Source organism: Oncorhynchus gorbuscha, unplaced genomic scaffold (assembly GCF_021184085.1).
Source record: "Oncorhynchus gorbuscha isolate QuinsamMale2020 ecotype Even-year unplaced genomic scaffold, OgorEven_v1.0 Un_scaffold_8729, whole genome shotgun sequence".
NCBI classification, from domain to species: domain Eukaryota; kingdom Metazoa; phylum Chordata; class Actinopteri; order Salmoniformes; family Salmonidae; genus Oncorhynchus; species Oncorhynchus gorbuscha.
The window spans coordinates 393-14131 of record NW_025751840.1 but is presented as its reverse complement, the minus strand read 5'-3'; the positions used below and the strand labels follow the sequence as shown (position 1 = coordinate 14131).

The 13739-nt window shown below is 46.1% G+C and overlaps 1 protein-coding gene across 1 annotated transcript; it reads left to right on the top strand.

The window, feature by feature from the left end:
* Positions 1 to 7: 7 nt before the first annotated feature.
* On the top strand, positions 8 to 13525 carry LOC124029997 (baculoviral IAP repeat-containing protein 2-like; the record flags this gene model as incomplete). Its single annotated transcript, XM_046341524.1, is given in 10 exon segments — positions 8 to 105; positions 1271 to 1349; positions 3961 to 3970; positions 3973 to 4008; positions 5720 to 5832; positions 8743 to 8872; positions 10673 to 10840; positions 11487 to 11558; positions 12517 to 12558; positions 13237 to 13525. Coding segments are annotated over 10 exon segments (942 nt in total), but the record flags the coding sequence as incomplete, so codon positions are not given.
* Positions 13526 to 13739: the final 214 nt, after the last annotated feature.

Below are 13739 nucleotides of genomic sequence, written 5' to 3'. Positions count from 1 at the left end.
TGCAGGGCGTAATGATGACGTGAAGTGTTTCTGCTGTGACGGGGGTCTGAGATGCTGGGAGTCAGGTGACGACCCCTGGGTGGAGCACGCCAAATGGTTCCCTAGGTAACCACCCCTTACAGCGTTGCCAGATTGCGTGTGTGTTAGTGACAAGCTGATTGAACAACTGGAAAATAGTACTAGACCGAGCCAGTAGTCAGCTCTCTGAACTGGTCAACAAATAGTACTAGACCGAGCCAGTAGTCAGCTCTCTGAACTGGTAAACAAATAGTACTAGACCGAGCCAGTAGTCAGCTCTCTGAACTGGTAAACAAATAGTACTAGACCGAGCCAGTAGGCAGCTCTCTGAACTGGTCAACAAATAGTACTAGACCGAGCCAGTAGTCAGCTCTCTGAACTGGTAAACAAATAGTACTAGACCGAGCCAGTAGTCAGCTCTCTGAACTGGTAAACAAATAGTACTAGACCGAGCCAGTAGGCAGCTCTCTGAACTGGTCAACAAATAGTACTAGACCGAGCCAGTAGGCAGCTCTCTGAACTGGTCAACAAATAGTACTAGACCGAGCCAGTAGTCAGCTCTCTGAACTATAATAATAATAATAATATATGCCATTTAGCAGACGCTTTTATCCAAGCGACTTACAGTCATGTGTGCATACATTCTACGTATGGGTGGTCCCGGGGATCGAACCCACTACCCTGGCGTTACAAGCGCCATGCTCTACCAACTGAGCTACACAGGTCAACAAATAGTACTAGACAGAGCCAGTAGGCAGCTCTCTGAACTGGTCAACAAATAGTACTAGACCGAGCCAGTAGGCAGCTCTCTGAACTGGTCAACAAATAGTACTAGACCGAGCCAGTAGGCAGCTCTCTGAACTGGTCAACTCACCCTCAGAATGGATTACTGCAATGTCTATATATTACTGTGACTACGGTAACCTGTCAGTATATGTTACTATAGTAACCTGTCAGTATATGTTACTATGGTAACCTGTCAGTATATATTACCGTGACTATGGTAACCCGTCAGTATCTATTAACCTCTAGGTGTCAGTATATATTACTGTGACTATGGTAACCTGTCAGTATATATTAACCTCTAGGTGTCAGTATATATTACTGTGACTATGGTAACCTGTCAGTATATGTTACTATGGTAACCCGTCAGTATATATTAACCTCTAGGTGTCAGTATATATTACTGTGACTATGGTAACCTGTCAGTATATGTTACTATGGTAACCCGTCAGTATATATTAACCTCTAGGTGTCAGTACCTGCTCCAGGAGAAAGGTCAGGAGTTTGTCCATCAGATCCAGGCTCGCTTCCCTCGGCTCTTTGAACAGGTAACACCTGCTTCTGTCTATACACCGTATTCACACCTAACATCAATGACCTGTCTATACACCCTAACATCAATGACCTGTCTATACACCGTCTATACACCCTAACATCAATGACCTGTCTATACACCGTCTATACACCCTAACATCAATGACCTGTCTATACACCGTCTATACACCCTAACATCAATGACCTGTCTATACCGTCTATACACCTAACATCAATGACCTGTCTATACACCGTCTACACCTAACATCAATGACCTGTCTATACACCGTCTATACACCCTAACATCAATGACCTGTCTATACACCGTCTATACACCCTAACATCAATGACCTGTCTATACACCGTCTATACACCCTAACATCAATGACCTGTCTATACACCGTCTATACACCCTAACATCAATGACCTGTCTATACACCGTCTATACACCCTAACATCAATGACCTGTCTATACACCGTCTATACACCCTAACATCAATGACCTGTCTATACACCGTCTATACACCCTAACATCAATGACCTGTCTATACACCGTCTATACACCCTAACATCAATGACCTGTCTATACACCGTCTATACACCCTAACATCAATGACCTGTCTATACACCCTAACATCAATGACCTGTCTATACACCCTAACATCAATGACCTGTCTATACACCCTAACATCAATGACCTGTCTACACAGTCTATACACCCTAACATCAATGACCTGTCTACACAGTCTATACACCCTAACATCAATGACCTGTCTACACAGTCTATACACCCTAACATCAATGACCTGTCTATACACCTTAACATCAATGACCTGTCTATACACCTTAACATCAATGACCTGTCTATACACCTTAACATCAATGACCTGTCTATACACCTTAACATCAATGACCTGTCTATACACCTTAACATCAATGACCTGTCTATACACCCTAACATCAATGACCTGTCTATACACCGTCTATACACCCTAACATCAATGACCTGTCTATACACCTTAACATCAATGACCTGTCTATACACCTTAACATCAATGACCTGTCTATACACCTTAACATCAATGACCTGTCTATACACCTTAACATCAATGACCTGTCTATACACCTTAACATCAATGACCTGTCTATACACCTTAACATCAATGACCTGTCTATACACCCTAACATCAATGACCTGTCTATACACCGTCTATACACCTAACATCAATGACCTGTCTATACACCGTCTATACACCCTAACATCAATGACCTGTCTATACACCGTCTATACACCCTAACATCAATGACCTGTCTATACACCGTCTATACACCCTAACATCAATGACCTGTCTATACACCGTCTATACACCCTAACATCAATGACCTGTCTATACACCGTCTATACACCCTAACATCAATGACCTGTCTATACACCGTCTATACACCCTAACATCAATGACCTGTCTATACACCGTCTATACACCCTAACATCAATGACCTGTCTATACACCATCTATACACCCTAACATCAATGACCTGTCTATACACCCTAACATCAATGACCTGTTTATACACCGTCTATACACCCTAACATCAATGACCTGTCTATACACCCTAACATCAATGACCTGTTTATACACCCTAACATCAATGACCTGTTTATACACAGTCTATACACCCTAACATCAATGACCTGTCTATACACAGTCTATACACCCTAACATCAATGACCTGTCTATACACCGTCTATACACCCTAACATCAATGACCTGTCTATACACCGTCTATACACCCTAACATCAATGACCTGTCTATACACCGTCTATACACCTAACATCAATGACCTGTCTATAACCTAACATCAATGACCTGTCTATACACCCTAACATCAATGACCTGTCTATACACCTAACATCAATGACCTGTCTATACCTAACATCAATGACCTGTTATACACCTTAACTCAATGACCTGTCTATACACCCTAACATCAATGACCTGTCTATACACCTTAACATCACACCTGTCTATACACCTTAATGACCTGTCTATACACCTATACACCTAACATCAATGACCTGTCTATACACCTATACACCTAACATCAATGACCTGTCTATGCACCGCCTATACACCTAACATCAATACTCTGTCTATACACCTAACATCAAGTGACCTGTTTATACACCGTCTATACACCCTAACATCAATGACCTGTCTATACACCGTCTATACACCCTAACATCAATGACCTGTCTATACACCTAACATCAATGACCTGTCTATACACCCTAACACCCTCATCAATGACCTGTCTATACACCGTCACTGCACCTAACATCAATGATCTGTCTATACACCATCTATACACCTAACATCAATGACCTGTCTATACACCTAACATCAATGACCTGTCTATACACCGTCTATACACCCTAACATCAATGACCTGTCTATACACCGTCTATACACTAACATCCAATGAATTGTTATACAATCATATATTGATTAGGTGTGTATTGATTAGGTGTCTGGTAGAACATTGTGATGTGAATAAAGATCCATCTGACTGATCTGAACATCAGTCGAAACATGAAGTTAACTCTCCTGGCTCCTCCCCTACAGCTCCTGACCAATGGGACAGCATCTCCAGGGAGTTTGTGGACCCACCATGTGAGTAACAAAGTTTTTGGACACTTGGTGTCTTGACAATATATAACAAAACATTCTACTAATATATTAATTTATTATTGTAGTTTTTTAAATATACTAGCTGCTGTGTGTTTACAGCTAATTAACTGAACACCTGACTTTACCACCTTACTTATAGCAAGTTAACTAAACAGGCAGAAGAATAAATAGGTGTTGTAGGAAAAACAGGAAAACAGACTAAACTCTGACAACATCCAGGGATGAAGAACACACTGTTGTAGCACCTGCTCAGCGAGGTGAAGAGTGGAAGAATTGCGGAATTAACCCGGACCTCGGTTTTATCGCCTGGAGAAAGCAGGGCTTCAGTACCTTTCATTGGGCTTGTCCAGGCGTGATGATTTTAGAGCTCTTCATTATGGGTTGGTTGAGCTCCACTCTCCCATAGCTGTGTTGTAAAGTGACCCACTGAAAGGGAACCACCAGTTTCCATAGCAGCAACCATAACGCTAACAGTTCCTCCCTCCCGCTCCCTACCTCCCCTCTCTCTCCACCGCTCCCTCCCTCCTCCTCTCCCTCTCCTCCCGCTCCCCTCCCTCCCTCTCTCTCTCACCCGCTCCCTCCCTCCCCTCCCTCTCCTCCCCCTCCCCTCCCGCTCTCTCCCTCCCGCTCCCTCCCCTCCTCTTCTCCCTGTCCCTCCCTCCCTCTCTCCGCTCCCTCTCCCCCCGCTCCTCTCCCTCTCTCCTCCCTCCTTCCCGCTCCTGTTCTCCCCTCTCTCCCGCTCCCTCCTCCCTCTCTCTCTCCGCTCCCCTCTCCTCTCCGCTCTCTCCCTCTCCTGCTCCCTCCCTCCCTCCCCCTGCTCCCTCTCTCTCCTGCTCCCTCTCTCTCTCTCTCCCGCTCCCTCTCTCTCTCTCCCCCTCTCTCTCTCTCCCCTCCCTCTCTCTCTCTCCTGCTCCCTCCCTCCCTCTTTCCCCGCTCCTCTCTCTCGCTCTCTCTCTCCCCCGCACCCTCCCTCCCGCTCTCTCTCTCCTCTCTCCTCCCTCCCTCCCTCCTGCTCCCTCCCTCCTCTCCTCTCTCTCCCGCTCTCTGCTCCCTCCTGCTCGCTCTCTCTCCCTCCCTCCCCCGCCCCTCTCTCTCCCTCCTCCCCTCTCTCCCTCCCTCCCTCTCCTCTCTCTCCCTCTCTCTCTCTCCCGCTCTCTCTCTCTCCCGCTCTCTCTCTCTCTCCCGCTCTCTCTCTCTCTCCCGCTCTCTCTCTCTCTCCCGCTCTCTCTCTCTCTCCCGCTCTCTCTCTCTCTCCCCGCTCTCTCTCTCTCTCTCCCGCTCTCTCTCTCTCTCCCTCTCTCTCTCTCTCTGTCTCCCTCTCCTCTCTCTCTCGCTCTCTCTCTCCTCTCTCTCCCGCTCTCTCTCTCTCTCCTCCTCTCTCTCTCTCAGCTCTCTCTCTCTCTCGCTCCCTCTCTCCTCTCTCTCCTCTCTCCCGCTCCCTCTCTCCTCTCTCTCCCGCTCTCTCTCTCTCTCTCCCGCTCTCTCTCTCTCTCTCCCGCTCTCTCCCGCTCTCTCTCTCTCTCTCCCGCTCTCTCTCTCCCGCTCTCTCTCTCCCGCTCTCTCTCTCCCGCTCTCTCTCTCCCGCTCTCTCTCTCTCTCTCTCTCTCTCCCACTCACCCTCTCTCTCTCCTCTCCCGCTCACCCTCTCCCCCTCTCTCCCCCTCTCCCTCTGCGCTCACCCCTCTCCCTCTAGTGGTGAACCTGGGTCCAGGTGAGGAGCGGTCAGAAGATGCAGTGATGATGAACACTCCGGTGGTTGTGTCGGCTCTAGAGATGGGATTTGAGCGTGGCCTGGTCAAGCAGACGGTACATAATCTAATTATATTCCATGACGCTGATTGACTCCTGTCCTGTGTGTCTATAAAATACACTGAACAAAAATATAAACACAACATGTAAAGTGTTGGTTTCATGAACTGAAATAAAATATCCCCGATTTTTATTTTTTATTTTTTTATTCCCACACAGAAAGCATATCTCAAATTCTATGCACAAATGTGTTTACATCCCTGTTAGTGAGCATTTGTCCTTTAACAAAATAATCCATCCACTTGACAGGTGTGGCATATCAATAAAATGCCACTCTAAAATGTGCAGTTTTGTCACACAACACAACACAACACAATGCCACAGATGTGTCAAGTTGGGGGAGCATGCAATTGGCATGCTGACTGTAGGAATGTCCATCAGAGCTGTTGCCAGATAATTTAATATTCATTTCTCTACCATAAGCCGCCTCCAACATTGTTTTAGAGAATTTGGCAGCAAGTCCAACTGACCGCATAACTGCAGACCACGTGTATGGCGTCGTGTGGGCGAGCGGTTTGCTGATGTCAACGTTGTGAATAAAGTGGCCCATGGTGGGGTAATGGTATGGGCAGGCATAAGGTACAGACAACGAACACCACGGCATTTTATCGATGGCAATTTGAATAGCACTGAAATACCGTGATGAGACCCTGAGGCCCGTTGTGAGGCCATTTCTTTTAAAGGTATCTGTTACCAACAGATGCAGATCTGTATTCCCAGTCATGTGACATCCATAGATTAGGACCTAATGAATGTATTCCCAGTCATGTGAAATCCGTAGATTAGGACCTAATGAATGTATTCCCAGTCATGTTGTAACGGTTTTGACTTGAGGTTATTATTTATAGGGGTGCCAGGTAGGTTGTGCCTACCAGAGAAAACATTGGTTTCTCCTTTTAGTTTGGGTGGGAATGAGTCCCATCTGGTCCGTCAAGTCTACACCAATACAAAGGACGTATGTAAAAGTCAGGATGGAAATAAACTTTTCATAAACCCTTAAAACATTGAAAAGAACTTCAAAAACAATTATATTCTGTTGCGTGGGTTGTATTAGCAACAACAATGATTACACACATATATAATAATATCACAATGAGTTCTGGTTCCTCCAGAAATGTCCTGTACCTCGGGCCTAAAAAGAGTCCTGCCCGGTAAAGGAGTTCAGTGAACTCAAGTGACTTTTGTCACGCGATGTTTGTCCGTTCGTTCCGTGTAGCGTAAACCCAGTATTAAACATACAATCAATATAACAATTACTTTACCACAGAACCTTAAAGCGGATCAACTCTTAATTAAGTCCTCAACTACCACTAACTACACAAATCACAGTATACATCACATCCAAACAAATGAAATACCGTATACAAAAAGGTGGTAGTCAGTCGGTCAGTCAGACAATCCAATCCGCCAATAGATCTCCAGCGGAGAAAGGCCACGAAGAACGGAGAGGTGTAGTCCAGGGACGCAAAGAGTGGATCCGATCCTGGGTAAACTCTATTAGGCAACAAAACACACGTTTAACGGCAACAAAACAACGGAATAGAGAAGCTTCGGGAACTGAGGGTTGAACACATCCTCAGTCACGTCTCCATCACAACCCCACTTTTGCGCAGCTGATACTGGCTATTTAATTGGGAATTAAAGGGAAAGCGCCCTATTGGAAGGAGCTGCACTGAGACGGTTCAGAAAATTCAGCGCCGTCACAATGTGACCTCCATAGATTAGGACCTAATGAATGTATTTCAATTGACTGATTTCCTCATATGAACTGTAACTCAGTAGAATCATTGAAATGGTTGCATGTTGCGTTTTTATATCATTGTTCAGTGTATATTTCCATTAACCTGTGGTGACACCCCATCCCGTGAACGGGACCGTTGTCATCATCTGACACTAATTAGCATAACGCAATGGACATAAATCTTCCTAGAAAATCTTCCTATTGATGAAAATCACAAGTGAAATATATTGGAACACAGCTTAGCCTTTTGTTAATCACCCTGTCATCTCAGATTTTCAAAATATGCTTTACAGCCAATGCTAGACAAGCATTTGTGTAAGTTTATCATAGCCTAGCATAGCTTTATGCCTTGCTAGCAGCAGGCAACCTTGTCACGGAAATCAGAAAAGCAATCAAATTAAATCGTTTACCTTTGATGAACTTCAGATGTTTTCACTCACGAGACTCCCAGATAGACAGCCAAAGTTCATTTTTTCCCAAAATATTATTTTTGAAGGCGAAATAGCTCCGTTGGTTCTTCACGTTTGGCTGAGAAATCGCCCGGAAATTGCGGTCACCACAACTCCGAAAAATATTCCAAATTAGCTCCATAATATCGACAGAAAAATGGCAAACGTTGTTTAGAATCCATTCTCAAGGTGTTTTTCTAATATCTATTCGATAATATATCCATCGGGACAATTAGTTTTTCAGTAGGACCGATTGGAGTAATGGCTACCTCTGTATTTTACGCGAGAATCTCTCTCGGAGCCACCATGTGACCACTTACGCAATGTGGCCGCCACGGCTATTCTTCAACAGAGATGCGTAAACTACGTCACAATGCTGTAGACACCTTGGGGAATACGTAGAAAGCGTAAGCTCATTGATGGTACATTCACAGCTGAATAGGGACGCATTGGAACGCAGAGCTTTCAAAACCTGGGGCACTTCCGGATTGGATTTTTCAGGCTTTCGCCTGCAACATCAGTTATGTTATACTCACAGACAATATCTTTACAGTTTTGGAAACGTTAGTCAATTATATGCATATTCTAGCATCTTTCCTGACAAAATATCCCGTTTAAAACGGGAACGTTTTTTTCTCCAAAAAATGAAAATACTGCCCCCTAACACCAAGAGGTTTTAAGCAGAGGGACTCAGTCTTGTGTGTCTATAATCTACAGGTCCAGAGTAAGATCCTGACCATCGGAGAGAACTACAAGACGGTCCAGGAACTGGTCTCAGACCTGCTGTCTGCCGAGGACCAAAGGAGAGAGGAGGAGAAAGAGATGCTGAACGAGGAGATGGCTTCTGGTACGGCTGATGGGAGGGAGGGGAGATGCTGACCGAGGAGATGGCTTCTGTTAGGGAGGGAAGATGCTGACCGAGGAGAGGGCTTGTGGTACGGCTGATGGGAGGGAGGGGAGATGCTGACCGAGGAGATGGCTTCTGGTACGGCTGATGGGAGGGAGGGGAGATGCTGACCGAGGAGATGGCTTCTGGTAGGGAGGGGAGATGCTGACCGAGGAGATGGCTTGTGGTACGGAGGGAGAGAGGGAGGGGAGATGCTGACCGAGGAGATGGCTTGTGGCACAGCTGATATGAGGTAGAGGAGGAGAGATGCTGACCGAGGAGATGGCTTGTGGCACAGCTGATATGAGGTAGAGGAGGAGAGATGCTGACCGAGGAGATGGCTTGTGGTACGGAGGGAGAGAGGGAGGGGAGATGCTGACCGAGGAGATGGCTTGTGGCACAGCTGATATGAGGTAGAGGAGGAGAGATGCTGACCGAGGAGATGGCTTGTGGCACAGCTGATATGAGGTAGAGGAGGAGAGATGCTGACCGAGGAGATGGCTTCTGGTACAGCAGACGTCTGTTTCTAGGGTTCAAATCAAATTGTATTTGTCATATGCTTACACAGCGGGTGGATACCAAGAGCTGAATAAATACATTAACGAAAAACGATAACTTGGCTCTATATACACACAGAGTACCAAGTCAACGTGCAGGGTATGAGGTAATTGAGGTATGTACATTACCGTTCAAAAGTTTGGTGTCACTGAAGTTTCCTGTTTTTGGAAGAAAAGCACACTTTTTTTGTCCATTAAAATATCGTCATTCAGAAATACAGTGTAGACGTTGTTAATGTTGTAAATGACTATTGTAGCTGCAAACCGCTGTTTTTAATGGAATATCTACATAGGAGTACAGAGGCCCATTATCAGCAACCATCACTCCTGTGTTCCAATGGCACGTTGTGTTAGCTAATCCAAGTTTATCATTTTAAAAGGCTAATTGATCATTAGAAAACCCTTTTGCAAAGCTGAAAACTGTTGTTCTGATTAAAGAAGCAATAAAACTGGCCTTTAGACTAGTTGAGAATCTGGAGCATCAGCATTTGGGGGTTCGATTACAGGCTCAAAATGGCCAGAAACAAAGAAATTTCTTCTGAAACTCGTCAGTCTATTCTTGTTCTGAGAAATGAAGGCTATTCCATGCAAGAAATTGCCAAGAAACTGAAGATCTCGTATAACGCTGTGTACTACTCCCTTCACAGAAGAGCGTAAACTGTCCCTAACCAGAATAGAAAGAGGATTGGGAGGCCCCGGTGCACAACTGAGCAAGAGGACAAGTACATTAGAGTGTCTAGTTTGAGAAACAGACGCCTCACAAGTCCTCAACTGGCAGCTGAATTAAATAGGAACCGCAAAACAGGGTTTTCTTTTCCCATCTTAATCTTTTCTTTTTATTGGCCAGTCTGAGATGTGGCTTTGTCTTGACAACTCTGCCTAGAAAACCTAGAAGGTACTCTGCCTAGAAGGCCGGCATCCCGGAGTTGCCTCTTCACTGTTGATGTGGAGACTGGTGTTTTGCAGGTACTATTTAATGAAGCTGCCAGTTGAGGACTTGTGAGGCGTCTGTTTCTCAAACTAGACACTAATGTACTTGTCCTCTTGCCCTCCGTTTCCTGTAGTCCACGATCAGCCCCTTTTGTCTTGCTGACATTGAGGGAGAAGCTGTTGTCCTCTGGCTTGGCCCAGTTAATAAGCTTCTGGTGCCAGCTCCAACTGAATCGAATGCCAACGCTTCTCCCCCTGTCTCTCCTCTCTCCAGATGGTAATTCGTTCTTGAAGAGACACCAGGCAGCGTTGGTCCTGCGCCTGAAGAGTGTTGAGTCTGTCCTGGAGCACCTCCGAGAGCAGAATGTCATCAGTACGTCTATACTACTAATATACTACTACAGTACTAACAAATATTATATTATTATTTATGTTGTGAAGAGTGAGTCTGTCTTGAACCTCCTCCGAGAGCAGAATGTCATCAGTACGTCTATACTACTAATATATTACTACAGTACTAACGAATATTATATTATTATTTATGTTGTGAAGAGTGAGTCTGTCTGAACCTCCTCAGGGAACAGAACGTCATCAGTCTGGTATATACTGATGACGTAGTATACATGGTATATACTACAAGTTGCATGGTATATAGTACAAGCTGCTACTACTACAATATTAATGTTTAGTCGGTCCTGGAGCGCCCATCAGTATATCTTTATATTATTACAAATATACTACTAGCTACTACTCCAGTACTATATTGATGTAATGATACCTCTACAGTAGGTGAGGAATACAGTGGTCTCCAGGGCCAGTCCTCCCAGCAGCCGACCTCTAACCCCCTGTCTCTTCAGGTGGAGAGGAATACAGTGGTCTCCAGGGCCAGTCCTCCCAGCAGCCGACCTCTAACCCCCTGTCTCTTCAGGTGCAGAGGAATACAGTGGTCTCCAGGGCCAGTCCTCTCAGCAGCAGACAGCCAGACTGATAGACTTGGTGCTGACTTCCTGGGAGAGGAATACAGTGGTCTCCAGGGCCAGTCCCTCAGCAGCAGACAGCCAGACTGATAGACTTGGTCTTGACTAAAGGGAACGCAGCAGCTGAGGTCTTTCAGGAACTGGTCCAGAAGAACGATGTCCACCTGCTCAGAGACCTTATGGGTAAACCTACTTGACCTTTCAACTCTACCTCTTACCCTAACTTATTTTCCCCTTACCCTAACCTGCTAGAGACTTCACCTTGATCATCCCTCACTGTGGCTCGCCCTAGTCCCCTAACTTCTAGTCCCTTCACTTCCTAGCTCTCTTCTGCTCCTAATCCTCAATTTCCTAAGACCCCTAGCTCCCTAAGCCCTGGTTTCCTAATGCCTAGCTCCCTAACCCCTAGTCCCTTCTGCTCTCAACCCCTAGTTTTGGAATCCTCAGCTCCTTAACCCCTAGTTTTGGAATCCTCAGCTCCTTAACCCCTAGTTTTGGAATCCTCAGCTCCTTAACCCCTAGTTTTGGAATCCTCAGCTCCTTAACCCCTAGTTTTGGAATCCTCAGCTCCTTAACCCCTAGTTTTGGAATCCTCAGCTCCTTAACCCCTAGTTTTGGAATCCTCAGCTCCTTAACCCCTAGTTTTGGAATCCTCAGCTCCTTAACCCCTTGTCATGGGGTGTGCAGCTCCAGCCTTCCAGGTTTGGGAAGGATGGTGGGATGTGTTGTATCATTCTGAGCTTGTCTGTGGGAATGATTGGTGGGTAGATCAGGGGTCAGGCACACAGCAGTCTAGGTCGGCCACACTAGACGTCAGATTGACCCATCCTTGTATAGAAAGGTTATTTAGCTCAGGGCATGCTGAGCCTGAGTTATAAAGTAATGCGTTGAGTTAGTCACCCAGCTCAGTCCAGCTCATCTCAGTCCAGTTAGTCCCTGCACCCAGCTCAGTCCGAGTTAGTCCCACTTCACCCAGCTCAGTCCAGTTGGTCCCTTCACCCAGTTCAGTTAGTCCCACTTCACTCAGTTCAGTCAGTTAGTCCCACTTCACTCCAGTTCAGTCAGTTAGTCCCACTTCACCCAGCTCAGTCCAGTTTAATTTCAAACTTGTTTTAATTCTTGTTCTCAATGACCCTTTCAGCCCAGGCAAACGAAGCCTCATCACCAAGTCAAGATCTCTCAGGTATATATATACACACACACACACACACACACACACACACACACACACACACACACACACACACACACACACACACACACACACACACACACACACACGCACACACACACACACACACACACCTCCATTCTACACAAAATACCCCATTATGACATCACAAACCCCACAATGACATCATAATGTGAAGCAAAAACAAGAAGGTTCACCTCTGATGGCCCCAGGGAGGCGCCGCATCACTGATGGCCCCAAGGGGACGCCGCATCACTGATGGCCCCAGGGCCGCCGCATCACTGATGGCCCCAAGGGAGCCGTGCATCACTGATGGCCCCAAGGAGCGCCGCATCACTGGTGGCCCCAAGAGGGCGCCGCATCACTGATGGCCCCAGAAGGCCTTGCATCACTGTTGGCCCCAAGAGGCGCGCATCACTGATGGCCCCAGGACGCAGCATCATTCAAATCCCCAAGCCAGCAAGGTGGAAAACTCTGCCGTTTGCCTTTGAGCAAGGCAGTTAGCCAACAACTGTTCCTGGGCGCCGATGGCGTTGGTCCCCTGCCTCTGATTCAGGAAGACACATTTCAGTTGAACTGCTGAGGCATCCTCTCTCCCTTCCTGTTTACTGTTGTTTTTCACTTTGCATCTCTATTCTTCCTCCTCTTCCTCTCCCTCTTCCCCTCCAGACCTGCCGATGGAGGAGCAGCTACGGCGCCTGCAGGAGGAGCGGACCTGCAAGGTGTGTATGGACAAGGAGGTGAACATTGTCTTCATCCCGTGTGGTCACCTGGTGGTCTGTAAGGAGTGTGCTCCCTCTCTGAGGAAATGCCCCATCTGCAGAGGACTGGTCAAGGGCACCGTCCGAACCTTCCTCTCCTAGAAGACCGAAGAGGAACCAGGCTTGATGTTAGGCGCTGGTAGATCTGTGAAATAAAATAAATATATCTCAAATAAATCAAGTGTTATTCTTCTCAGGATGTAATTCGAACCATTTTCATTCAACTCAAACTTGACATTCTCAGTCAGGATAACAGCCCACTGTAGAAACCAAACAACATAAGTTACAATTTCACAGAAGATTAGTCATTTATTCTTCATAACAGGAATATTGGTTTATCTCTACTATAACGCACACCAGGTTATATCAATAGTATTTATAGTAGACAGTAACCACACCACGTCAATAGTA